We start from the raw sequence: 23,715 nt of genomic DNA, 5'->3' as shown, positions 1-23,715 counted from the left end.
GTTTAACTAAGAAGTTTAGTTTGACTCAACTTTCCTTTACATACATTTACATTTCAATCTCGTCTTGTGATTGTCCATTAACTGTTGAGGTCTGGTTTGATTGTGTACATTTTCCAATTATTTCAACCATAGTGCCGAAATCAGTCTATTTGAGTGTACCCTGTAAAACTTAATTAACTTTTAGCGTGGAACAATTCTACAGTTTAGTTGCTGAGCATTCCGACTCAAGGTTGTTTCTCTCACGCCCAGACAGCAGCTCCAGCAATGCGCGTTACACAAAAGGTGAGTAATTTTTCACCAGAGATAAATATTTTTGTACTGCGCCTTTCATCTCTGAATTCAAGTAGGTTTCTTCCGTTTTCCATGTCATTTCCTGTAATAAAAAGATGGTGGTCAAAGCCGAGAGAAGCGGTTGACTCGTAGCAATTATTTCTAATAAACACTGCATTGCCCTGGACTAGTGAAATCAAAGAGTGGCGGTCCGTCAACTGCGAGGATTACAGAGGCTTGAGTTGTGGTCGGGGGATAACGTGTTCATCGCAGACCGTCCGAAGCACTGCAGATTCTGTAGAAGGTGAGTGTCTTACTAGCCAATGTGGCCAATGAAAAATGGCTTCCGAAAGCGTTAGGCAAATTGCCAATTGCCTGCAGACGGGAACCAAGGAAATATCTGGGAATAGCGCAGTGCAAGACACAGCTGGAGTCTGTCACATAGCATACATGTTGCTGTGCTTTCCTTGTTATTGTGTAGTAACAGCAAACTTTGGCGATAGGTGTAAGTTTTTTGTTTGTTTTTGTATCATTGTAACGTTAGCCCGTTTATGTTCCGTGTCTCTACTCACTAAACTCGAGCCTACTGAGAGCGGCAGTCTTTCCGACCAATTAGATTTCGCTGCCGAATTTATTTTTGCTGCCGATATATTTTGTAGGGATTTGTTCCGGAAGGTGCATTATCAACAACCGTGTGGGTCGGACTTGGGTTTCTTGCGGTCACTTCGAACGTTTGATGTCCAGATTTCCCCGGTTGTGTTCTCAGAATACAAACTTTGCATTATGAGATGTTTACAATGTAACCATATTTGCCTTTGAATGCATCTTGCATTATGAAAAACTGTTTACTAATTAAAAATATATATTTTCAAAGACTGGATGTTAATGACAGTTTCCCCTATTGCATTGAGTCAGAGCGAAAGAGGAGAAGCGAGAGGGTATATGTCGCGTTCAAAACAACTAACTGGGAACTCGGAAATTTCCGAGTTCCCATGGTCGGAAAGTCGGAATTCTGGAAAGAGGCCCGAGTTCCCGACTTGGAATTCCGAGTTGAATGACCATTCAAAACGATTTTACCTTGTCGGACCTCGTTTTTTCCCCCGAGGTCCTAGTGTCTTAAACGTTATGAAGTCTTAAATCAGAGATTTAGGCAGTTAACCCACTGTTCCCAGGCCGTCATTGTAAATACGAATTTGTTCTTAACTGACTTACCTAGTTAAATAATAAAAAATGTATAACATTTTCGAGTCCGAGCTCCCTGTTAAAATCGGTCCACGAAAATGACACCACCAAGTGGGTAATTTTTGTATGGAGGTAATGAGTATCGAATTTGGTCAACACATTTTCTTTGTTATTGCTAATTTGCTATGTGAGGCTTGTTCTATGAGATCATCTTCATCAGCTAACGTCACTTTTTGTGGATTTTGAAGCATTTATGTAAAACAACTACAAAGCACAGCTTCATAAAGGTCATGTTAACTTTATTTATTTAACTAGGCAAGTAAGTTAAGAACAAATTCTTATTTACAATAACGGCCTACCCCGGACGACGCTGGGCCAATTGTGCGCTGCCCTATGGGACTCCCAATCACGACCGTTTGTGATACAGCCTGGATTTGAACCAGGGACTGTAGTGACGCCTCTTGCATCGGGAACTGACTAATATTATCTCAGATCAAAACGTGTAAGATCTCATAAACCTGTGTTAACACCTTATTTTCTGAGTTTATTCCAAAACCCTATTAATTTTGCCCATAAGAATGGCTGAAGGAAGTGGAGGTAAATCATTTCTGTTTTTTTGGACTACGCTGGTAAGCTCTGACAGTATACGTGTATGAGGTTGTATGTAGGTCACTGTTTTTCCTTGTGTTATTTGCAGATGAATTATGTGGGACTGAATTTGCACTCAGTGAGCCCACTTCCCTCCACAATGGCAGCATCGTCTGCCTATCAAACCAAGCCATCCTCAGAAGCCGGGCCCAACAGCAGCACCAGGTGGGTGATGCTCCTCACAGACAAACAAGCTGTCCTGACTGATTTTATATATACTGAACAAAAATATAAATGCAACAATTTCATTTATTTTACTGAGTTACAGTTTATACAGTATGAGGAAATCAGTCAATTGAAATGCATTACTGCAGTCAGCACGCCAATTGCACACTCCCTCAACTTGAGGGCAATGTGTTATGTGACACAACTGCACATTTTAGAGTAGCCTTTTATTGTCCCAAGCACAAGGTGTAATGATCATGCTGTTTAATCAGCTTCTTAATATGCCACACCTGTCAGGTGGTTGGATTATCTTGGCAAAGGAGAAATGCTCACTAACAGGGATGTAAACAAATCTGTGCACAATTTGAGAGAAATAAGCTTTTTGTGCGTTTGGAAAATTTCTGGGATCTTTTATTTCAGCTCATGAAACATGGGACCAGCACTTTACATGTTGCGTTTATTTTTTTTCAGTGTACATTCACATCAGCATCAACAGAGTAACTGTACATTATACTGCCCTTATACCACAGCATTGTTGAGTACTAATTTCTGATTGGCTAGAAGGGCATTCTAGAATGGTCATTAAAACCAGATAACGGGACAGTTGGAAAAGATATTGGGACACATTTCAATCATGACCCAATATGCGCCATTGACATGCAGACATTGACAGCCATTTCTTGTCATGTTGCTCATAAAGGTTTTGGGATTAGGCAGCAACCAAATTGACTAGTATTCAGTTATGCAGTGTTGCATTGTTCTTTGCATGCAATGTTGAAGAGAAGCTTTTCAAACCCATGTAGTGTATCATAAATAATCATGTACTGTATGTGACTTACCACAGCCTAATCAAAGACGAGTGTGAGTCCGAGGAACCAAGCAAGAAACTCAAGGTTGATCACGAGCACGGTGCCAGTGAGAGCCACCATAAAGTAGACTTCTGGTGTAAGTGTCATCATATTTTTCCAACAATTCTCACGCTGAACATTGATGTATACTCCCATCAAAAACGGATCCATAGGGTAATAATTGTAATAAGGTAAAGCCATTTGAATTCAATCACTTTTTGACAGCACCCCTTTTGATTTGAATGAAACCTTCCATACATATTTTGCCCATTGCAGAAGTTCACAGAAAGTGGCTTTTTGGACCTGAATGCCAAAACCTTCAAGAGATAAAGGGTGCTCAAAGTTGACCCATTTTGCATACCCCACCATATCACGAGACATCCATGTCTTCATCACTGGAAAAGATAAACGCTTGACATTGATATATTTTAAAAGTTTACAATCGAAATGTCAACTTTCAAATGCTTGAATTTTGAGAGAATCTGTCGCACACCCGAAAGTGCAGGAGATAAAAAGTAACACTGAAATTAAAAGGAATCTCCTCACACTCAGGATCAATGCACAATTTTCGATTTATTTAGGCTGAGTTTTCTGGCAGCGTCATTAAATAGTACCCGCAAACTACCAGTCTCAACGTCAACAGTGAAGAGGCAACTCCGGGATGCTGGCCTTCTAGGCAGAGTTCCTCTGTCCAGTGTCTGTTCTTTTGCCCATCTTAATCTTTTCTTTTTATTGGCCAGTCTGAGATATGGCTTTTCCTTTGCAACTCTGCCTAGAAGGCCAGCATCCCGGAGTTTCCTCTTCACTGTTGACGTTGAGACTGGTGTTTTGCGGGTACTATTTAATGAAGCTGCCAGTTGAGGACTTGTGAGGAGTCGGTTTCTCGAACTAGACACTCTAATGTACTTGTCCTCTTGCTCAGTTGTGCACCGGGGCCTCCCACTCCTCTTTCTATTCTGGTTAGAGACAGTTTGCGCTGTTCTGTGAAGGGAGTAGTACACAGCGTTGTATGAGATCTTCAGTTTCATGGCAATTTCTCGCATGGAATAGCCTTCATTTCTCAGAACAAGAATAGACTGACGAGTTTCAGAAGAATTGTAATCGAACCCACAAATGCTGATGCTCCAGATACTCAACTAGTCTAAAGAAGGCCAGTTTTATTTCTTCTTTAATCACCACACAGTTTTCAGCTGTGATAACATAATTGCAAAATGGTTTTCTAATGATCAATTAGCCTTTTAAAATTATAAACTTGGATTAGCTAACACAACGTGCCATTGGAATGCCGGAGTGATGGTTGCTGATAATGGGCCTCTGTAAGCCTATGTAGATATTCCATAAAAAATCTGCTGTTTCCAGCTAAAATAATAATTTACAACGTTAACAATGTCTACACTGTATTTCTGATCAATTTGATGTTATTTTAATGGACAAAAAATATGTCTGTGACCCCAAATTTAATGGACAAAACTTTTGTTTTTCTTTCAAAAACAAGGACATTTCTAACTTTTGAACGGTGGGGTTTCTATGTATATATACATTGCATTCGGAAAGTGTTCATACCCCTTGACTTTTTCCACATTATGTTACATTACAGCCTTATTCTAAAATGGATTAAGTGACATTTTTTCCTCATCAATCTACACACAATACCCCATAATGACAAAGAGAAAACAGGTTTTTAGAAATTTTTGCAAATGTATTAATAATAAAAAAATATATACTTATTTACATAGGTATTCAGACCCTTTGCTATGAGACTCAATTGGGCTCAGGTGTATCCTGTTTCCATTGATCATCCTTGAGATGTTTCTACAACTTCATTGGAGTCCACCTGTGGTAAATTCAATTGATTGGATATTATTTGGAAAGGCACACACACAGTGGCCTCCATCATTCTTAAATGGAAAAAGTTTGGAACCACCAAGACTCTTCCTAGAGCTGGCTGCCCGGCCAAACTGAGCAATTGGAGGAGAAGGGCCTTGGTCAGAGAGGTGACCAAGAACCCGATGGTCACTCTGACAGAGTTCCTGTGTGGAGATGGGAGATCCTTCCAGAAGGACAACCATCTCTGCAGCACTCCACCAATCAGGCCTTTATGGTAGTGGCCAGAGGGAAGGCACTCCTCAGTAGAAGGCACATGACAGCCCGCTTGGAGTTTGCCAAAAGTCACCTAAAGACTCTCAGACCATGAGAAACAAGATTCTCTGGTCTGATGAAACCAATATTGACCTCTTTGGCCTGAATCACGTCTGGAGGAAACCTGGCAATATCCTTACGCTGGGCATCTTGTGATGACATGCATTATCTTAATTAGGCCCACAGAATTATACCTATGGAGGAGCAGCTTCTATGGAACTTTGAATGTCTTTGAACTTCAGAGTTGGCTTAACTTTGGGCCAAAGAAACTAGCTAACAAGCTTGTCTGTACAGAGCAGCACCAGATTTAAATACACGTCTTACCTTTTTTGTAGTTAATAAATCCAATGTGATAACTATAGTATCCCTAACTAGCATTGAAAAAGTGAGTCCATTCTTCTCTAATTAAAAAATATCTCTCCCTTTCTTCTGAATTACGCTTGTAACGTCAGTAGGCTACAGGTATGCTTTGGAGGGGCAGGTGGCCTGCACACACACCCTGACAAAGATTTTCAGCTGGCAGTTACACTGGAAAAAGTTTCTGATTGACAGAGGGTTTTGCATAGGCGCTTTGTGTTTTTTTGTGGGACTGGGAAACCGGAATGTAAAAGAGCGTTATTAATCGCATCCCATGCTTTTACAATAACGGTTCTGTTCCGGAACAGGGTAGATCCTTTTCGTTCCCAGTTCTGATTCTGTGTGGTCTTTCAAATAAAAGGAATGCTGTCAAAAAGTGATTGAATTCAAATGGATTTACCCAATGTCCACTTTTTTTCAGTCTGTGAGGAGTGCAAAGAGTATTTCTTGGAGGAATGCCCAAACCATGGTCCTCCGGTCTTTGTGCCAGACACACCAGTGGCACTGGGGGTGCCCAACCGGGCTTCCCTCACAGTGCCCTCGGGAATAGAGCTCGTCCGGGAGGAGGAGGAGGTGGATGTGTGCTGCATAGATGCGGGCATCCCCAAGGGGGCGCTCTTTGGCCCGTATCAGGGGGAGTTGGTATCTAAGGACTATTCCTCAGGGTTTTTCTCTTGGATGGTGAGTCGAGCAACATCCCCACTCTCTTAGGTGCACCATGTGGTGCAGGGACTTTTCCTGGAAGTCGTCCAGTAACTTTCACAAAATAAGCATTTTAATGAACTATTAATAAATATGTATTTCATTATTTGTCAATGTTTTTAAGCATTTATAATAGCTTATTCATTTCATTAATGTTTATTCATGAAAGTTATTATAAAAATGTTAACCCAACTTTGCATGTTAGACATTTGTAGCCACATCCTTCAGTGTGATAAAGGCTTAAACATGTCAGGGATCTTATCTTTCTCCAGAGAATGTATCTCATCCTTGAGCTCTCATCTATTCTAAAGCATCGACCACACCATTTCATCCTTACTCTCTTAGATCGTTGATGAGAACAACACATACAAATCCATTGATGGCAGTGATGAAACTAAAGCCAACTGGATGAGGTATAATTTACATGTTGATCATACATTAACCTCTCAGTTTTGAGGTTGTTTCTGTTCAACTCTAGAGGAACTTAATCAGCTGTGATACTTTGACATCAGTGACGAGTATTCAAGGAATGTGAGAGGACGGCATATATGAGGGTTGTGAAAATCCGGTATAATCGAACTGGTTGACTCTATGTACATTGCTTAAAACATGTTGTATGCTGCAACCTATGTTGTATCAATGCCTTATGCAACTAAATGATATTTCTGGGTTTTTGTTGCCTCCAGGTATATACGTAATTCGTCAGATGAGAATGAGAGGAACATGACTGCGTTCCAGCATGGAGAACATATATATTTCCGTGTGTGTCGGGAGTTGTCGGCGGGAGAGAGGCTCCGTGTGTGGTACAGCGATGACTACATGAGGCGGCTACACAGTGTCTCGCAGGACAGTATTGGCCACAACCTGGACACAGGTGAGACGTCCCCCTGAAAGTTATTTAAATTTGCTTCTCATATTGCTGCTCAAAATGACTGACTTTGTGAAAGAAATATCCATCAGTAGTAAAACTAGTGTTATTCGTGTTCCATTGACTTCTTTTGGAGCGATTATGATGGCCAGTGTGGATCGAGGGAGATTTCAAATTCAAACAACACTGCACAATATTTTTGTACTTTTTAATTTCTTTTTTAATCTTGGATGGACGCAAAAACCTGTCTCGGTCAGTACAATAATTTAATCCGATGCTCGGTTCATTGAGCCATTGAATAAGTTTTTCTTAAACTACAAAACATGAAATGTTCGTCACAAATTTCCTTGAATAAACTCTCAATTTAATTCAAAGCTCAAATGAAGGACAGTTATTATCCATGCTTCTTGAGCATCCTGGGATGATATAACTTCACCACGTGATGGTGCGATTGACTCCTTCATGTTTACCAAACCGGCTCCACGCGTGCATCTGCATGCGCCATCGTATCATGTTGACTTTGTCTATCCCCACCAGACTCTTTCATGACACGCAGGTTAAAATACCTGAACCAACTGTACATTTGGGGAAAGGTCAAAACACACATGAAACATTCATGGAAATGTAGCTAGCTTGCTGTTGCTTGCTCATTTGCCCTGGGAGATGAACATCGGGCTGTTATTTTACCAGAAATTCAAATGGTCCTTTTTAAAAAAATATTTTGTTGAATTTTGACCCATTTTGAGTCACACAAAATTGTGTGTTCTCTACTCTGACAATTCATCCACAGAAAACTAACTAGGTTTCCCCATTTTTTTCTTTGATGAATCTCTCCTCGTTCATCTTGCTTCTTCTGTGGATTTTATATGGCGGTTGGCAACCAAGGTGCATTACCGCCACCAACTTTCAATCACCAACGTGTGTATTATGGTCTTTCTTATTAATGAAGGGGCCAATGTGTGACATCAGGGTATACATTTCAAAATGATTAGATATACATTTTAAATATGATTTTCTTGCAGCTTCACGTGTAGTTACAGGAATACATTTCTAGGTAGGCACAATGAGACCGTAACTCTACGTAACAACAACAAAACATCTACATGTCATTCAAAATGTCACAAGAAACATGGACACCGCATGTTTCTTTGTCATGCCTTGTTGCCAGTTCTTTTTGTGCTTTAGTCAACGTCTCTATCATTTAGATCCATGCTAAACATTCCTGAAGAATGAAAAAGATAAACAACAGCATGTCTATGTTATAATAATTGAAATAATTTTGTTGGCAAAGCCCATTATAGACAATAAAAATAATCATTATAATCAGTGAACTCTTTAGGCATTGTGTGTGTGAGTCTGTGTCTGAAAACTAGCCATCAAATTCTTGCTTCCTCTATCCTTGTTTCTTCCACTCCTTGCCTTTCCTTGAAAGTGCATTGTAGCCTGAGGGGAGGAACTTTCACTCCTCTCCCACAAAGTTCTTTGAGAGGAAGGTGAGGAATGGGGGAAACAAAGGGGAGAATCTCAATTGAGATTCACCAAAGGACAGAGGAAGCAAGTATTTGACCGCTATTAAAGCCCCCGTGAAGTCTTTGTCATTTTACTTAATCATCACTGTATGTCTAATAAAGCACTGTTTATTTAATGAAAATAACTTAAATATTTTTTTTTATCATTTATTTTCGTGAGCCTCCTTCTGCTCTTGAAATGCCCAGTCTGATCGTATAGGCGTTAGGAAACAAATGTGAATATATTTACATACACAGCCCTGATTGGCTGATAGGATTGTCTAGAGTCCACCCCGTCACCCAGATGAACAGTCATTGGTCTATTATAATCAGTTCGTATTGTGATGTCATGATGTGGGCCAAAAGTTCCATCCCACCTGAACAGGGTGAAATTTCAGGCATTTTTTTCAAATAGCTCTTACACAAAAAGTGCATTATCATAATTTTCACAATCTCAGAGGGTTATTTCGACCTCATAGTAGGGCCGGGACTATACCAGTTTCGCGATACTCGTTAGCATCGTGGCAACGAAACAAAACACTTCGTGGATTTAACCTCTTCAGGAAAACAGCCTTAATGTTGGAAACATGTTGTCATTCAGTCACACATTTATTTTCCAAGCTATAGCACACTATTTTACATACAGCAGGTTTTTAAAGGACCAAAGTGTTTGGTCTACTTCGTGTTTTCATTTTTGCCATGGAAAAAAATATTGTGATACTGATATCATCCTGGCCCTATCGCATAGCGTGTGTGTGGAAATATAATTTTTTTTTAAATTAAAAAAAACCTACATCAAGTTTAACTGCACTGTCCCTTCAACATTTTAGACAGTGCTAGGCTGACTGACTGCGCTGCCATAATACCCATATCCTGTCTAGAAGTGGTAGGCCCCTACTGGCCATAGTCTAGACATAGTCTAGAGATCTGAGAGGGATTGATGGGTGGTAACATGGTGAGAGCTCCACCTTACACCTGTCCAATCATCTCAGATCTCCACAAGTGTCTAGGGGTAGGGGGTTGCTTCTGGCAGGACCCCACAACCCTCCGGTGGACCTACTGCATTGGTTGGATGTTTCATTCCATTGCTATACACACATGGATTTCGACATAACCTGAAAGGCCGCTCAGCAAGGAAGAAGGCACTGCTCCAAAACCATAAAAAAGCCAGACTACGGTTTGCAACTGCACATGGGGACAAAGATCATACTTTTTGGAGAAATGTGGTCTGATGTGGCTCTGGTCTGATGAAACAAAAATAGAACTGTTTGGCCGTAATGACCATTGTTATGTTTGGAGGAAAAAGGGGGAGGCTTTCAAGCCGAAGAACACCATCCCAACTGTGAAGCACGGGGGTGGCAGCATCATGTTGTGGGGATGCTTTGCTACAGGGGGGACTGGTGCACTTCACAAAATAGATGGCATCATGAGGAAGGACAATTATGTGGATATATTGAAGCAACATCTCAAGACATCAGTCATGAAGTTAAAACTTGGTTGCAAATGGGTCTTCCAAATGGACAATGCATACTTCCAAAGTTGTGACAAAATGGCTTAAGGACAACATAGTCAAGGTATTGGAGTGGCCATCACAAAGCCCTGACCTCAACCCTATAGAAAATTTGTGGGCAGAACTGAAAAAGCGTGTGCGAGCAAGGAGGCCTACAAACCTGACTCAGTTACACCAGCTCTGTCAGGAGGAATGGGCCAAAATTCACTCAACTTATTGTGGGAAGCTTGTACCCAAAACATTTGACCCAAGTTAAACAATTTAAAGGCAATGCTACCAAATACTAATTGAGTGTATGTAAACTTCTGACCCACTGGGAATGTGATGAAATAAATAAAAGCTGAAATAAATCATTCTCTCTACTGTTAGTCTGACATTTCACATTCTTAAAATAAAGTGGTGATCCTAACTGACCTAAAACAGGGAATTTTTACTCTGATTAAATGTCAGGAATTGTGAAAACTGAGTTTAAATGTATTTGGCTAAGGTGTATGTAAACTTCCAACTTCAACTGTAGATGAGAAATGCAAAATATGTAAACATTATTTAAGTGACTAGTGTTCCATTTATTAAAGTGGCCAGTAATTTAAAGTCTATGTATATAGGCAGCAGCCTCTAATGTGCTAGTGATGGCTATTTAACAGTCTGATGGCCTTGAGATGGAAGTTGTTTTTCAGTCTTTCGGTCCCATCTTTGATGCACCTGTACTGACCTCGCCTTCTGGAAGATAGCCGGGTGAACAGGCTGTGGCTTGGGTGGTTGTTGTCCTTGATGATTTTTTTGGCCTTCCTGTGACATCGGGTGCTGTAGATGTCCTGGAGGGCAGGTAGTTTGCCCCCAGTGATGCGTTGGGCAGACCGCACCATCCTCTAGAGAGCCCTGCGGTTGCAGGCGGTGCAGTTTCCGTACCAGGCGATGATACAGCCCGACAGGATTTTCTCAATTATGCATCTGTAAAAGTTTGAGGGTTTTAGGGTCCAAGTCAAATTTCTTCAGTGCTGTTATTGTGAAGTGGAAACGTCTAGGCGCCACAACGGCTCAGCTGCGAAGTGGTAGGCCACAGAAGCTCACAGAACGGGACCGCCGAGTGCTGAAGCTCGTAAAAAGCATCTGTCCTCTTTTGCAACACTCACTACCGAGTTCCAAACTGCCTCTGGAAGCAATGTCCGCACAAGAACTGTTCGTCGGGAGCTTCATGAAATGGGTTTCCATGACCAAGTAGGCGAAAACAAGCCTTAGATCACCGTGCGAATGCCAAGTGTCAGCTGGAGTGGTGTAAAGCTCGCCACCATTAGACTCTGGAGCAGTAGAAATGTGTTCTCTGGAGTGATGAATCACGCTTCACCATCTGGCAGACGGACAATCTGGGTTTGGTGAATGCCAGGTGAACGCTACCTGCCAGAATGCATAGTGCCAACTGTAAAGTTCGGTGGAGGAGGAATAATTGTCTGGGGCTGTTTTTCATAGTTCGGGCTAGGCTCCTTAGTTACAGTGAAGGGAAAGCTTAATGCTACATCAATCAATGACACTCTAGACGATTCTGTGCTTCCAACTTTGTGGCAACAGTTTGGGGAAGGCTCTTTCCTGTTTCAGCATGACAATGCCCCCGTGCACAAAGCGAGGCCGATACAGAAATGGTTGTCGAGATCGGTGTGGATGAACTTGACTTGCCTGCACAGAGCCCTGACCTCAACCCCATCAAACACCTTTGGGATGAATTGGAACGCCGACTGCGAGCCAGGCCTAATCGCCCAACATCACTGCCCGACCTCACTAATGCTCTTGTGGCTGAATCGAAGCAAGTCCCCACAGCAATGTTCCAACATCTAGTGGAAAGCCTTCCCAGAAGAGTGGAGGCTGTTATAGTAGCAAAGGGGGGACCAACTCCATATTAATGGCCACGATTTTGGAATGTGTGCCGAGCCGGTGTCCACATACTTTTGGTCATGTAGTGTATCAGTCAGCTAACCATTTACAGCAACCACAGTTCATTAAGTCATTACACACTAAATCATAATCAGAAATTGAGAAATTAAATATGTGTACTTTGGCTGTTCAATTGCGTGCAGTTTCACACCAGTTCTTTATCATTCAGAAAATAATTTCCTGAATCGGCTGTTGCACGATAATTTCCCCACATAACTAAACAACTCACCCAACAACATCAATTGCACACCCAACAACTATTATGCTTAATTATTGAAGAACCCCATTAATGACCGTGTACATTTTGGTTTGATTCATCTTGTTAAAGTCACTCTTTCTGTTAGAAGCATTTGATTTTGCAATCCATACATTATTTTGGATATGTGTGCCCATAAACTGTTTTCACACCATAACATAGGGAACTACGAAATGTTACGAGGTTACAGTGCACTTCCGAGATCGCCATACAATAGAGTCCGACAGCAATATCCAGGAATTTTACAGGATCAAGTTCAATGTGTAATTCAATTGTTAAATGCTTAGTATATGATATAATGACAAACAGCAATATCATAAATGTAAGGAAAGAAAGGTAGTGTTTTTTGTCACATGATTTCTACCAAATCTGTGAAGACTCTAAGCATGAGAAAGGGTTTAAACAGGTTTATTATTAATGACTTTGTAACAGCTCCAAATAGTTGTCCACTACAAGAAATGCGCACTGCTACCCGAGTTTATAGAAAGACCTATATGCTCGTAGACAACCAAAGAATAGATGGGAGAGACAGGACTTGCAGCGCGTCAAGCATCTAAAATAGAACCAAGTTCTAGATTAGCGCCTGGCTACGTAGACACCTGTTGGACGCGCGCGAGCAGTTTGGATGAAATGATTGAATAACATGTATGTGTTCTTTTATTTTGCAACGCTCGCGCATGCTATGTGGCCGGTTTGGTCAGCATGCTAGACTTTTACATCCAGGGCTCAAATTGAGGGGGTGTGCCCTACATCCATGACAATATGTGAACAATCTCCACTGGTTTCCATCTGTACTCCCAACAACCTGTATTTTAAAAGAATGGATTAGAGCAACAACGAACAATCACCAATGAGTAAACACTATCTCCATTGGGAAAAGCGTCTGCTATTTGACAAAACAGGTCTCTGATATGATAATCTGGCATTGGGGATTAGGTCTACTCTAGCCAGTTGGTGCACCGTTGACCCACTTATGAGTAGCTACGTCCTACATCCAGATCCAAGCCTATGGTCTTAGTATTTTAATCTGATTATGAAAATTTGCCTGGGATGGCAAAAACGTGGCAAAATCATGGAGTGTATGTCTGATGAAATGAAAAGCGACGTCATCCGGGATAATTTCAGTTGACATTTTATTCATATCTCCTTTGACCTTCGGCATTTCAAAACAATCTCTATAGGGCTGAAACTTCCATTCTGTTGTTTAAACCGTTGCCATTTTTAACCAGCAACAATACTCTCCAAGAGGAAAAACCTTCCGGATCGTTTACCTGCATAGGTTCTGCAGGTAAGCAAAGTAGGTTCTCGTTTTCTTATGCTGTTACGTTTTTTTATAGGATAGGGAATTAGTCATTGTCTGAGGTTACTTTTCTTTTCATTCTGCTTGGTATTTTGTATGTTATCACATCCATTGTACTAGTAGTTGGCAATATTATACACCGGTGTACTTCTACACAGCTAACTCTGCACTGTTGTGTTCCAGGACTGTTGACTGTTGGGAAATCCGAGGCCCAGGAGGAGACCAAAGGACCTGTGCTCAGGTCAGCTCTGCATGGCAGGTGCAGCCTCAGCAAGCACACCAGCGAGGAGGGGGACGGCCAACCACAGGCCAAGAAGAAAAAGATCGACCTCATCTTTAAAGATGTCCTGGAAGCATCTCTGGAGGCCTCCAAGAGCCAGGAAAACCCCCTGAACAGCACCTTCTCCATGAGGCGTACCAGAGCTCAGCGCGTCACGCTCACTTCCCAGAGTGGGGAGTCCTATCTGGCCCAGGAGGAATGCAAAGTGGCTGGTCTGGGTCTCCACCCATCAGAGCACCTAGAGGGGGGCTTTAATGTTCGGTGTCTGAAGATGGAGGATTCCGAAGACGACCCTGGTCAGGTTCATGAGGAGCCTTCTACCTCGTTCTGCCCCAACTGTGTGAAGCTGAAGAGGAGGATTCGGGAGCTGGAGGCAGAGGTGATTCGTCTGAGGGGAGGAGAGCAGGTGGAGGTACCACCCCACCCTGAGCTGGCACCAATAGATGAGCTCCAAGGTAGGTCACAGAGAGAAACCGAGCAGTGTGGCAAGGGTTATTTGGTGAGATTATTCCTCTGCTTTGTAGACCAGAATTTCAGATGTGACATTTTCTTCACATTTAATATTCACCTTCAATTAAGATTTGAGTTCCCCATATCACAATCTTTATCATTATCAGTAGAAAAGCATGTTTTATTATTTTTATTAACCCCAAATAGTTAAATTAACATTGAATTACCACACAACAGGGTTTAAGAGAAACTAAGTGTGTGAAATATGTCAGTGATTTCTTGCTTTTGATTTTGTGGTGGTGAATGTTTGTTTTTTGTATATTCCATTGGATTTCAAATAAAAATCTGTTTGCACGTTTTGTCTTTTTACTTTGTCTCAAATTAAAATCACATTAAATTAATTAAAAACTGATGTGTTCATTTCCGTGGTTAGTATTACCACGCGTCATTGGTATTTTATAGTTTTTAAACAAATTATTCATTTCTAGACACATTTTGGAAATGTTTTGATATACTGTGGATTTGGTGTAATATTAATCTGATCGAATTCCCTTAATAGGATGAAAAGCTTCATTATTTTCCTTAGGTGTTGAATGAAAAGACATTGGTCTACTCAGATACAGTATAGATAGCATTGCTGAGGTTGTCTTTTATGATATTAATGTTATATCCTATTCTTTTCAGCAGCTGAGGCCATGACCCCTATTCCCGTGGTGCTGGATGAGGATGATCAGGATGTGGACTCTGCAGATGAGTCCATCACTGCTGACCTCATGGTGGCTGCTGACGACTCCTCCAAGCTGTTGGCTGGGCCTGGCCGACGGATACGCCGCTTCAAGCAGGAATGGCTCAAGAAGTTCTGGTTCCTGCGCTACTCGCCAACCCTCAACGAGATGTGGTGTCATGTCTGCCGCCAGTATACCGTCCAGTCCTCACGCACCTCCGCCTTCATCATCGGCTCCAAGCAGTTCAAGATCCACACTATCAAGCTGCACAGCCAAAGCAACCTGCACAAAAAGTGCCTGCAGCTATACAAGCTTCGGATGCACCCGGAAAAGACAGAGGAGATGTGTCGTAACATGATGCTGCTGTTCAATGCTGCTTACCACCTGGCACTGGAGGGCCGACCCTTCTCAGACCTGCGAGCGCTGGCTGAGTTGCTCAAGAAGTGCGAGCTTAAGGTGGTCGACCAGTACATGAACGAAGGTGACTGCCAGATCCTCATCCACCATATCGCCAGGGCGCTTAAGGAAGACCTGGCGGAGAGGATACGCCTGTCGCCCTTCCTCAGTGTCATCATGGACGGGCAGAACGATGACTTGCTGTCAGACACCGTTGCCGTCTATGTGCAGTTCACCACCAGCGAAGGACCCCCTGCCACAGAGTTCCTCTCCCTACAGAGGCTAAGCGTTGGCAGTGTGGATGGCTACCTCCAGGCCATTGATCGGGCCTTTGCTGTGCTTGGTCTGAAGCTTCAGGACATGCTGGTGGCCGGTCTGGGGGTCGATGGCTCCAACATCTCCTCCAGTTTGAGAGCAAATCTGTACATTGCAGTACGGAAGAAGCTTCCCTGGATCCTCTGCTTGCCGGTCATGATCCATCGTCCTCACCTGGAGGTGCTGGATGCCATCAGTGGGAAGGAGCTGTCCTGCCTGGAGGACCTTGAAAACAACCTGAAGCAGCTGCTGAGCTTCTACCGGTACTCCCCTCGCATGATGGCCGAGCTCAGGTCTACCGCCCCCACGCTGTCTGAGGAGACAGAGTTCCTGGGAGATATACGAGCCGTCAGCTGGATTATAGGAGAGCCAAACGTCCTGAATGCCCTTATCAAAGATTACCTGGAGGTGGTGGCGCACCTCAAGGATATCAGCGGCCAAACGCAGAGGGCAGATGCAGCTGCCATCGCCTTGACCCTGCTTCAATTCCTCATGGATTACCAGTCTGTCAAGCTAATATACTTTCTCCTGGATGTCATCGCTGTTCTTTCGCGTCTGGCCTTCATCTTTCAGGGGGACTACCTGCTGGTGTCTCAGGTAGACGCCAAGATCGAAGAGGCAATCCATGAGATCGGTCAGCTGGTGGACTGCCCTGGGGAGTATCTGCAGGAGTTTGAGGAGAACTTCCGCGAAAGCTTCAACGGCGTAGACCTGAATAACTTGCGCGTCGCCGAGTCCAAGTTCCAATCCATCCGCGAAAAGATCTGCCAGAAGAGCCAGGGAATCTTGTCCCAGCGACTCGACATGCACAGCCGCACGGTGGTCAAGGCGTGCCGTGTGCTTGACCTCACCACCTGGCCACGCAACAGGGATGACCTACGAGCCTTCGGGGAGGAAGAGATCCTGCTCATTTTTGACCACCTTGAAGCGATCCCCTCGGCTGTCCGGGAGACGTCGCGGGACAGAACTGACGCTCGGGGCAGCTTGCTGGTGGAGTGGAGGGACCTCAAAGCCGACTACTACAGCATGAATGGCTTCAAGGAGGTGGTCAGTCAAATCTCCAGGCACAAGCAGCGCTTCCCTCTGCTTAACCGCATACTCCAAGTTGTCAGGGTCTTGCCCACTTCCACCACCTGCTGTGACAAGGGCCGGGGGTCCCTGCAGAAAGTGCGCAAGAACAACCGCTCAAGGCTGACGCTGGACCAGATGAATGACCTACTGACCCTTGCAGTCAACGGGCCGCCAATAGCAAACTTCGATGGCAAGCGACCATTGGACAGCTGGTTTGAGGAGAAGTCTGGCAACAGCTATTCACTCTCAGCCGAAATGCTGAATAGAATGTCGGCTAATGAACAAAAGTATGTTCTGCACAGCATGAATGTGAACACAGAGTTCTACCCTGATATTTGACTGATGAGAGCCAGGGCTTTACTTCACTTTATTCCAAAAGCCATCCCGGGGGGAGGGGTGATCTGGGCTATAATGTGATTGGCCATACAAGTGTGCAATGGCCCTGCTGCTAAAATGGCCTGATCAGCATCACTTTAGAAAATGGAAACCTAGCTAGTAGAATCTGTTGAGCACACGTTTATGTCAAGCTCAGGAGGCAAAGTTGGTCTTAAAAGGCAAGACAGCAAACCTGACTTAGTGAAAACAATCAGTTTGTATGAGTGTTGAATTTTTAAGTATGTGTAACATATAGCACTTATTTAGAGCATGTGCTGATCACTGGTATCAACTCTGTTAGAAATGGCCATTATCATTTAGTGGGGCTTTTAAAATCTGCAGTCAACACCATTATTTGGAAAATGCCATAGGTTAATAGCTCAAGTATATGTTTTTTGTAACAATGCAAATTATTTCTCTTTCAAACAAGTCTTTGATTTCTATACATTTACGGTTTATTTTAAAAGTAGTAAATGTTTGGTTCAAATGACATTTGTATGAGATTGTGCCATAACAGCATATTGCAAGGTGATAAAGTGAAAGTTCACAAATAACCAAGGTGCTATGCCACACATCGTCACAAGAGATTATATGGTTTGTTTAAGTGTTTTTTTGTACAGGTATATACTGCTGTGGTGATTGATATTTCTTTTGTGGCTTTTATAGGTCTTAAAAGATTCCATCGAGGGGAATGTATTCTTTGTTTAATTGCCTAAACAAATGTAGGTATATTATTCATTATGAAGCAGGTAGTTTGGATGCTGATTGGATGAAAGGCGTGGTATATCAGACATTATAAACTCGGGGGTTCGAGCCCTGAATGCTGATTGGCTGACAGCCGTGGTATATCAGACCGTATACCATGGGTATGACAAAACATTTATTTTTACTGCTCTAATTACGTTGGTAGCCAGTTTATAATAGCAATAAGGCACCTCGGGGGTTTGTGGTATCTCGCCAATATACCACGGCTAAGGTCTGTGTCCAGGCACTCTTCGTTGCGTCGCGCATAAGAACAGAACTTAGCCGTGGTATATTGGCCATATACCACACCCACTCGGGCCTTATTGCTTAAATATACCACGGGTATGATGCAAAATTACTTGTTTACTGTTCTAATTATATTGGTAACAAGTTTATAATAGTATTAAGGCACCTTGGGTATGTGGTATATTGACCATACACCACACTTATTGCTTAATATTAAAGTATACTATTCGTTTTGCAAGGTGAAGCTTATATAGCCATAAATTAGCCAAAAGTTTTCAATATATTGTTTATACTTTACATTTCTTGCAGCATTTATTCTTGCATTTATTCTTAAGTATTTGTTTAGTAATACTTCTGCCAAATCATGTATGCAAGACAGAGTGCATTCGAAAAGAATTAAGACCCCTTGACTTTTTCCACATTTGACATTCTAAAATTGATTCAATTGTTGTTTTTTCTCATCAATCTACACACAATACCCCATAATGACAAAGCAAAAACAGTGACTTTTATTTTTGCAAATGTATTAAATATAAGAAACTGAAATATCACATTTACATAAGTATTTAGACCCTTTACTTAGTACTTTGTTGAAGCACCTTTGCCAGCGATTACAGCCTTGATTCCTCTGGGTATGACGCTATAAGCTTGGCACACCTGTATTTGGGGAGTTTTTCCCATTCTTCTCTGCAGATCATTTCAAGCTTTGTCAGGTTGGATGGGGAGCGTTGCTGCGTAGATATTTTCAGGTCTCTCCAGAGATGTTCGGTCGGGTTCAAGTCCAGGCTCTGGATGGGTCACTCAAGGACATTCAGAGACTTGTCCCGAAGCCACTCCTGTGTTGTCTTGGCTGTATGCTTAGGGTCGTTGTCCTGTTGGAAAGTAAACCTTCACCCCAGTCTGAGGTCCTGAACGCTCTGGAGCTGGTTTTTGTCAAGGATCTTTCTGTACTTCGCTCTGTTATTCTTTCCCTCGATCCTGACTAGTCTCCCAGTCCTTGCCGCTGAAAAACATCCCCACAGCATGATGCTGCCACCACCATGCTTCACCGTAGGGATGGTGCCACGTTTCCTCCAGACGTAAAGCTTGGCAATCAGGCCAAAGAGTTCAATTTTGGTTTCATCAGACTAGAGAATCTTGTTTCTCATGGTCTGAGTCCTCTAGGTGCCTTTTGGCGAACTCCAAGCGGGCTGTCATGTGCCTTTTACTGAGGAGTGGCTTCCCTCTGGCCACTACCATAAAGGCTTGATTGGTGGAGTTCTGCAGAGATGGTTGTCCTTCTGGAAGGTTCTCCCATCTCCACAGCGGAACTCTGGAGCTCTGTCAGAGTGACCATTGGGTTCTTGGTCACCTCCTTGACCAAGGCCCTTCTCAAATTGCTCAGTTTGGATGGGCAGCCAGCTCTAGGAAGAGTCTTAGTGATTCCAAACTTCTTCCATTTAAGAATGATGGAGGCCACTGTGTTCTTCAATGCTGCAGAAATGTTTTGGTGTACCCTTCCCCAGATCTGTGCCTCGACACAATCCTATCTCGTAGCTCTACAGACAATTCCTTCGACCTCATGGCTTGGGTTTTGCTCTGACATGCACTGTCAACTGTGGGACCTTATATAGACAGGTGTGTGCGCGCCTTTCCAAATCATGTCCAATCAAATGAATTTACCTCAGGTCAGGGCCAGGGCCAATCAAGTTGTAGAAACGTCTCAAGGATGATCAATGGAAACAGGATGCACCTGAGCTCAATTTCGAGTCTCATAGCAAAGGGTCTGAATACTTATGTAAATAAGGTATTTCTGTTTTATTTTTAATACATTTGCAAAAAACGCAAGATGTGGAAAAGGGTACGGGTCTGAATATGTTCTGAATGCAATGTATGTTACTAGAATTTATTCACAACGAGTGCAATATGTATTATGACTTATGGCCAAATTCAACAACCATTTAGAGGGGAAAAAGTTATCCCCATCTTATTATACAATTTACTTATTGACATTGCCAAATTAAGTAGTGGACAAAGTTTTGCTAAAATGCATTTTGCATATTATTTGTGGCTGCTACAGTTGTTGTCATACATGCCAAAGTTTAGATTTCAGAAGGGTTTGTAAACTGGAATGTGTTGACGTAATGACAACTTTCTTTGCTTTGCTTTTTGAAAACACTTTTGAGATAGTATACTTCATCAGTTATCTGAAACTCAGATAATTTAGGTGGAGTGAAATGTGTTGAAAATCCTAGAAACCACTAAATTTGCACCTGTGTTGTATGAACTGTATGAGTAACTGTTAACTAAGGTTGATGGGATCATTTCTCTCATGTTGGTTCATGACCTAAGACTTTTTGACTTTACTGTTCGAAATGTAATTGAAATTGTACATGTATTATACTTTTATATTCACTATAAAATTAATAAGTGGCCATGCAAATAATATTTTTGCTTGTATATTGAAAGTGAGTTATTTGAACTTAATTTTGGATATTATATTGAACCTTTTGGTTGGTTTCAAAATATTGTTTTAAATTGTCAACAATTAAATTACTGAAAGGCATATTTAAAAATAAATCTATTTAACCTTTATCCAGGCGAAATAATTAAGAAAAATATATTATTTACAATGACGGCCTGGCATACCAGTCTGAGCCAGACTGCTTTAAGCCTGTGATTTCACCTTTAAATTAATTACTGTAGTAATTTTAAGAGGTACGCACACTTGCTTGTTTGCATGGTTGTTGTACTGTATATGCACCACGATTGTAATCTTCAAATTATTACATGCCAATTTAAATAACATGCATTCTTCATATGTGTTTTGGGTGGATGTATAGACTATTACCTCAATGAGGTATGCTATGAAGTGTCACAAAAACAATTTTGCTTTCATTACTGTGTTTACTTCATGTATGGACTCTTAACGATAGGCAGCTGTGTAATTCATGGGAGGGGGTTGAGAGAGAGAAATTTAGTCAACAATCACTTCTTCACAACTGGAATCACAGTGCCAAAAATATTTCCCACCCCAATGCAAATATTCAGAGGAATGCTTTTTTTGTGTTATCTTGGCCAATCATCTTTTTACTTAGATTAGGTCGGGGTATGTGGAGTTTTTTTGCTTATTCTATAAATGATTGTTTTGCACCTTATATGTTTATATTTCTGTGTACTTTATGTTAATGATTGTGAGTATGTCCACAGCAAATGTGCATGTTAATTCATGAGCCAAGACCAAGAAAAATAAGGAGTTCTTGATCCTAGTGCATCTAGATTTATACTGTCATTTATTTCAGATTTTCCAAACTGAGCTTGTACCAAAATTCAAATTCTAGATCTACATTTAGCCTACCATTTGATATATTGTAATATACACAATGTAGTTTTAACAAATGTATGTATGCACAATATTGTATGCAGCCAAATGAAAGTCAATCAGTTATACTGTGGTATTAGTGTATTTCTTATATCTTTTTGAGGGGGGAAATTGCAACGATTCATTTGAATGGTTGAAATGCCTGCACTCTTATATCACTCTGTTTTTGAAAAGGGATAAATTAACAATATAAACATTTACCTTAATCGGTAACACTTCACATTTAGGTACCCTTTAAGGGGGTTGTAAAGGGTTTATACGTATAATGAACAAAAATATAAACGCAACATGTAAAGTGTTGGTTTCATGAGCTGAAATAAAAGATCCCAGAAATGTTCCATACGCCCAAAAGCTGATTTCTCTCAAATGTTGTGCACACATTTGTTTACATCCCTGTTAGTCAGTATTTCTTTTTTGCCAAGATAATCCATCCACCTGACAAGTGTGGCATATCAAGAAGCTGATGAAATGGCATGATCATTACACAGGTGTACCTTATGCTGGACACCTTAAAAGGCCACTCTGAAATGTGCAATTTTGTCACACAACACAATGCCACAGATGTCTCAAGTTTTGAGGGAGCGTGCAATTGGCATGCCGACTGCAGGATTGTCCACCAGAGCTGCTGCCAGAGAATTTAATGTTAATTTCTCTACCATAAGCTGCCTCCAACATTGGACGTACTGCCAAATTCTTTAAAACAATCAGCCTCACAAACGCAGACCACGTGTAACCACGCCAGCCCAGGAACTCCACAGCCGGCTTCTTCAGCTGCGGGATGGTCTGAGACCAGTCTCCTGGACAGCTGATGAAACTGAGGAGTATTTCTGTCTGTAATAAAGCCCTTTTGTGGGTAAAAGCTCATTCTGATTGGCTGGGACTGGCTCCCCAGTGGGTGGGCCTATGCCTTCCCAGGCCCACCCATGGCTGCACCCCTTCCCAGTCGTGAAATCCATAGATTAGGGCCTAATGAATTTATTTAAATTGACTGATTTCCCTTTCTGAACTGTAACTCAGTAAAATCATTAATTGTCGGATGTTGCGTTTGATATTTTTGTTCAGTATAGTTTAAAAACAATTCATTATTAATTAACATGTAGTTCATAAATCATTGATAAACATTTAAATCAGAAACATAGTGTATAAGACAATCAGATTGGAATAGTCATTTTGTTAAATAGTGTGATTATACCGCCAGAGGCATCATGCCCATAGTGAGCACAGGGGCACGTGCCCCCTCAGATTTGTCCTGTTGAAAAATAAATACAAAAATATACATTTATTTTGTTGTTTCTCTGTAAAACTGCTAGCCACCTAGCAATATTATGAAATTGGCTTTAGTTAGCCCAGATAGATTCCCAACATCATAACTAGCTACCAAGAAGACATTTCAGGATATCAGTGAAGTTCGAGTAGCTAGCTTGTCTAACTATCTTAGCTTGCATGCCTGCTGGCAAGGTCGGTAGACTTTAGAAAAGCAAATATTTCCTAAATGTACTGAATAAGACTTGCATTCCTTTCAATCTTTGCAGAGAAGCATAATTCTTCTTTTAAAAAAAGACATCAGTCAGAAGCATACAGACTGTTCAAGATATATGCTTAGATATGCAGAAGAATATGGCTCTAGATTGCAGGAAAATGGGTGTTTCAGGTGTTTGAAAAAGTCAAAGTTCTTCAATTTACAGATGGGGGGCCTAGCCCCCCTATGGACCACTCCCCCAGCCATCCTCGCATACTTTGTGCCCTCTTAGATGTTTGAGGTGCATGATGCCGCTATACCATTATTAATAACCATAGTAGTTGATTACAGTGCACAACTCCCATTAAAGGGTACTTAATGTAAAATGTTACTAATTAATCTAACTGTTCAGTGGTACCTGTTTGGATGCATTTAACACTGGAAACATATAAACCTGTCTGTGAACATGAGTATAACGTGTACATATATCCATATATATTCATATGACATGTATACATGAAAATGTATAGACCCCCTGTAATTGACATTGTAAGAATATCTATATGGCGCAAATAATTGTTTAATAAAATATTTTCCATGGTATTTTAACTATT

General features: G+C 41.7%; 1 protein-coding gene across 4 annotated transcripts; it reads left to right on the top strand.

The window, feature by feature from the left end:
* Positions 1 to 389: 389 nt before the first annotated feature.
* prdm11 (PR domain containing 11) lies at positions 390 to 22,676 on the top strand. Of its 4 annotated transcripts, none has more exons than XM_023984881.2 (8): positions 390 to 574; positions 2,150 to 2,265; positions 3,110 to 3,210; positions 6,031 to 6,290; positions 6,657 to 6,724; positions 6,998 to 7,185; positions 13,863 to 14,414; positions 15,097 to 22,676. In XM_023984881.2, the coding sequence occupies exons 2-8, from the start codon at positions 2,150 to 2,152 to the stop codon at positions 17,253 to 17,255; spliced, it is 3,444 nt and encodes a 1,147-aa protein (XP_023840649.1). In that variant the 5' UTR covers positions 390 to 574; the 3' UTR covers positions 17,256 to 22,676. The 4 variants fall into 4 exon arrangements, with proteins under 4 accessions (XP_023840649.1, XP_023840648.1, XP_023840651.1 ...); XM_023984880.2 differs by having other exon boundaries at positions 15,094 to 22,676; XM_023984883.2 differs by lacking the exon at positions 13,863 to 14,414.
* Positions 22,677 to 23,715: the final 1,039 nt, after the last annotated feature.

Source organism: Salvelinus sp. IW2-2015, linkage group LG4q.1:29 (assembly GCF_002910315.2).
Source record: "Salvelinus sp. IW2-2015 linkage group LG4q.1:29, ASM291031v2, whole genome shotgun sequence".
In the NCBI taxonomy this organism is placed as follows: domain Eukaryota; kingdom Metazoa; phylum Chordata; class Actinopteri; order Salmoniformes; family Salmonidae; genus Salvelinus; species Salvelinus sp. IW2-2015.
The sequence above is the reverse complement of the archived record's forward strand: the minus strand, read 5'-3'. Positions and strand labels throughout refer to the sequence as shown.

What these genes read in the sequence shown, in the direction of transcription:
- prdm11 (XM_023984880.2), top strand. Translation starts at nt 2,150, where the DNA reads ATGAATTATGTGGGACTGAATTTGCACTCAGTGAGCCCACTTCCCTCC. An exon ending in CCATAAAGTAGACTTCTGGT is followed by an intron (nt 3,211 to 6,030) that starts GTAAGTGTCATC and finishes ACTTTTTTTCAG; the next exon opens with TCTGTGAGGAGTGCAAAGAG. An exon ending in ACTAAAGCCAACTGGATGAG is followed by an intron (nt 6,725 to 6,997) that starts GTATAATTTACA and finishes TGTTGCCTCCAG; the next exon opens with GTATATACGTAATTCGTCAG.